Raw genomic sequence first — 3,975 nt, 5'->3', positions numbered from 1 at the left:
TTAAATCTTTTTATTGAATTCTTAGACCCAATGGCTTCCATTTCATTTTGTCATAAACAAAACATTGGAAGAACATAAAGCCCCCTCCCCCCGCCTTTTTGGGTAACCATTTCAAAATGTTAAAGACTCCAAATGTGACAAGGATCTAATCCTGATGCTCTTTCGGTTCGTACGTATATCTAATGACTACTTTTTCGAAAGTATATCCTATTTAGACAAGACCTTTCACAAGGAGGTTAAAAAGAGGATTTTTGTTGGAATCATGCGCTAACTATTGTGTTGTTTTTCAATGTTTGCTGTTACTCCAAAGATAATAGTTAATATTCTGTTAAATGCCGAAGTGTTGAGTGGTCCGTATGAGGTTAGTTTTCTTGCGGTTTCTTTTGCATTGAAGATATTAGTATCTTTCGCTGTTCTGAATGGAATCTAAAGTATTTACTTGCTGTCAATTTCGAGAATTCTTTCTATGCGGTTCGCTCACAGGCAGTGAATCTAGGAGGGTTGGATGATATCTTAGTTTCTTAGTTTCCAAAGGGAAAGGAACTATTTGCAATCTTATGCGCCCAACAATATTTAATGTATTCTCATTGTGCTTCTACTGAAAGATAGTTGTTACCAAAGTTGAAGCAGATAGGCGCAAATCGAAGTCGACGACATCTATATATGTAGATATATAACTAAACCGAGCCATCATAGCGAAATTAATAATGAGTTTCAGGCATTCTTAGTATTTCAGAAGTAAGAATACGAACCGAGCTCAAAAGATCCTAACAGGTAGAAAGAGTGAAAGAAGGTAAAATCCCTTAATCCCCAGTCATAAACGTGCTCCAATAAAACTTAACCCTTATGAAAGCTGACTGCAAAAGTAAAAAGTATATGATCATTCTGGTCCAGGGGAGATTTATTAAATTAAAAGCGTTCTCTTCATCCATAAAAATTCCAGGTAAATGTGAAGGCTTGGCATGGTAGTTTCTTAAAAGTTTAAACACAGTATTCATATCCTGTTTTTTATTTCTTGTCTATAGGGCTATACCCGAATAATTATATGGATTTTCTTTAAGAATGCGGTGCATAGTGTAAAATATTTAATTCAGAAATTCCAAACTAATCTTCAGAGATTGCAATAAGTAACGAAAGAAATTAGAGAAAATATGGGAAATTGAAAAACACTCGCTGTTATTACGCATGATCATAATATTTTATTCTCCGAATTTTCCTGTAAATTTAATCTATAAAATCAAAAATTAATGCAAGAGTCAATAATATAATAATAAAAAAATCAATAAATTGCGTAAATTTCACTACAGAAACGTAACTAACTTGACCTAATTTTTCGACGAAGAAAGGTTGAACGCCAGATTATGAAATTAACGGATTTATCCTGTAAACTGGCGACACTACAAAGCCATCTTCAGGAGTTTATTACCTAATCCCAGCTCAAACTTGGATGCCATAAAATTCTAAGTCTGAATTTTCCCTATAGTAATGCAAAAGAGGTATCTATGCGTATTGCAGTTAGTGAATTCGGTCAGCTTTTAGTGGACCCTTTGACAGGTAGGAATGTGTGAAGGTCGCTTGACCGGGTACTCTGGTGGCAGGGGTATGCCTGGGTGCTTGATTTTCCTCATATAAAAACATAGGTTTGAAAAATTCTAATCACTTCGTAGTCGAATACCGTCCTGTACACTTCAACATCGCTGAGTTTAAAGTTCTTTAACTAGAAATTACGGAATGTATTCGACAATGAATCCGGCGAGTTATTGCAAGGCTTTGGGTCCCCCACCCGAGTATTCACTCTATGCGCAGCAGGTTGGTTATGCTTTCAAATTGTTCGTTATATCGACTTTAATTTGCAAATCAAGTGTATTTAATTTAATGATTATTACGTTCAGAATTGTGTATTTATTTATTTATCTTTAATTCCAGTTGCCAAACGTCATCGGGATTAGTATGATGGAAATGAATGATATTCAAAATGACTTGGCTTCAACAAAAAGTGAGTGTTTTTTATATAACTGTGAAAATAAGTGATACAGTTTTAACACGGTTTCTCTTTCCTTTAGAAAAAACCAAAAGGACGAGGACGGCGTTTAGCGGTTTGCAAATAAAAGAAATGGAGCTCGAGTTTTCTAAAAATCAATACTTGTCCCGATCAAGAAGAGTTGACATCGCTCTGAAACTGAAATTAGAAGAACGGCAAGTGAAAGTTTGGTTTCAAAACCGTCGAATGAAAACCAAAAAGATCGATGGAGGTGAAGTTAAAAAGGTGCCGGTGAAACGACCCGATTCACGAGCTAGCTCCAACGATACGCATAATTCACATTCACCTGGGCCATCAAATAAGAAAGATGACGGTGATGATCACCAGCAAATTGTTAACCGTTTGTTGATGTTAGCGCAGGAATTACCGCTCCGGAATCAACACCAGATGAGAAATATACAGATGGGGAGTGCAATGCACCAACCAATGCAAACGCAGTTTTCAACAAATTGTTTGCAATCGAACTTGCAACTGCAACCTTCTACAGCTTGTTGTGAACAACTGATGCAGCCGTCGATAGCTCGATTGCAATCGGCAATGCAGATGGAACAAGAGATGCTAATCAAGCAAGAAGTAGCAGTACAAACAACCGCCATACATCCAGCGATGTCCAATATTCGGCCAGCCAATAACTCAATAGTTCCACCGTACAACAGCATGGCCATAAATTACCCGCAGCCCCAACCCCAACAGCAATGGAATTTCCCCGCACAGCAATTCGACATCCTGAGCCAAATGGACCAAACAGATGACGAAGTTTACCTCAACAACAACAGTGTTCCACCAACTACCTCCAAAGATGAATTTGATAGTACTGGTTACATCCCCAACGGTGGCTTCTTTCCGACAATGGGGAATTTCCGATATTGTAGCCCGTTCTGGGATTGAAACTACTGATTTAGTGTAATTTAGTCATTTATGTTTCCAAGTAAGAAATATTTATTAATATTAAAGCAATAGAGATTGTAAGTTTTCCCCCTGCTATGTACTAAAATGTAAAGAATCAGAGCATGTACTCCTGTATAATGGTCGGTCATAATTGTGGTCTTCCAAATATATCTAACCACCTAGCGTGTAGTTAAAAAATCCTGGAAATGATTAGTGATCGAGCATCCTACGTTCCGCAACCACTACGTGATTTCCAATTATCTAACCAACCTTATTTTAATTTACATTTAACTATATATTATCTACTTAGTACCATTTAATTGATTGATTCACCATTCTCTAATAAATATAAGTTTAGGCCTAAAACCTTGTGTTTACTTTATACTACTTAATGACTATATCATCCCCGAATATTTTATTTATTTTTCCAGAGGCTTTTCATAACTTTCAACAACTAGACAAAATTCACTTACATATCTAGCTCAGAAACAGATAACTTTAGGAACAGATTCCTGATCTTATCTTTGTAAGATAACCACTTGATTAGGCAAGAGATAGGATAAAAAAGGTCATCTGATTTGGTCGTCATTGTTTATTGCCTTTGACTCAGTAGTAAGAGAACCTGAAAACACATGTTTGTCAGGACTGGAATCTTAAGCCTTAGTGAGTCGTACTCTCTTCCAAGTTTGTTTTCGACCTAGGCAATTGTTAGTACAAAGATGAAAATGATTCACTACTCTGCGCTACTGGGGCCAGGAGATAGGACCATTATTTTCATAAGAGTCTTCCATTTTTATTCAAGAAGAAATCTTTAATTTATAAAATATAATATTCAGAACAGATTACAGAAAATTAAATTAAACTGTCATCAGTACATGAAGATAGTCAAAGGCATCGAAGCTCAGAATTTTGGTCGGTTACCATCGACTTCGTTGTTCAGACCTATCTGGGCGAGTGAATTGTTGTTAGCTCGAATTATGTGACCATACCATTGAAGACTCCTCTCTCGCAATTTTCCATGATCAGTGCAATGCTGACCACATTGC

At 36.6% G+C, this 3,975-nt stretch overlaps 1 protein-coding gene across 1 annotated transcript; it reads left to right on the top strand.

Moving 5' to 3' along the window:
* The first annotated feature begins 1,622 nt into the window (after window positions 1-1,622).
* LOC119651664 (homeobox protein unc-4 homolog) lies at window positions 1,623-3,295 on the top strand. The gene is made up of 3 exons (XM_038055353.1): window positions 1,623-1,809; window positions 1,927-1,996; window positions 2,064-3,295. Exons 1-3 carry the CDS (start codon window positions 1,732-1,734, stop codon window positions 2,927-2,929), a joined length of 1,014 nt encoding a protein of 337 aa, XP_037911281.1. The 5' UTR covers window positions 1,623-1,731; the 3' UTR covers window positions 2,930-3,295.
* Window positions 3,296-3,975: the final 680 nt, after the last annotated feature.

This window comes from Hermetia illucens, chromosome 3 (assembly GCF_905115235.1).
Source record: "Hermetia illucens chromosome 3, iHerIll2.2.curated.20191125, whole genome shotgun sequence".
Taxonomy (NCBI): Eukaryota; Metazoa; Arthropoda; class Insecta; order Diptera; family Stratiomyidae; genus Hermetia; species Hermetia illucens.
This window is presented reverse-complemented; position numbering and strand designations above follow the sequence as displayed.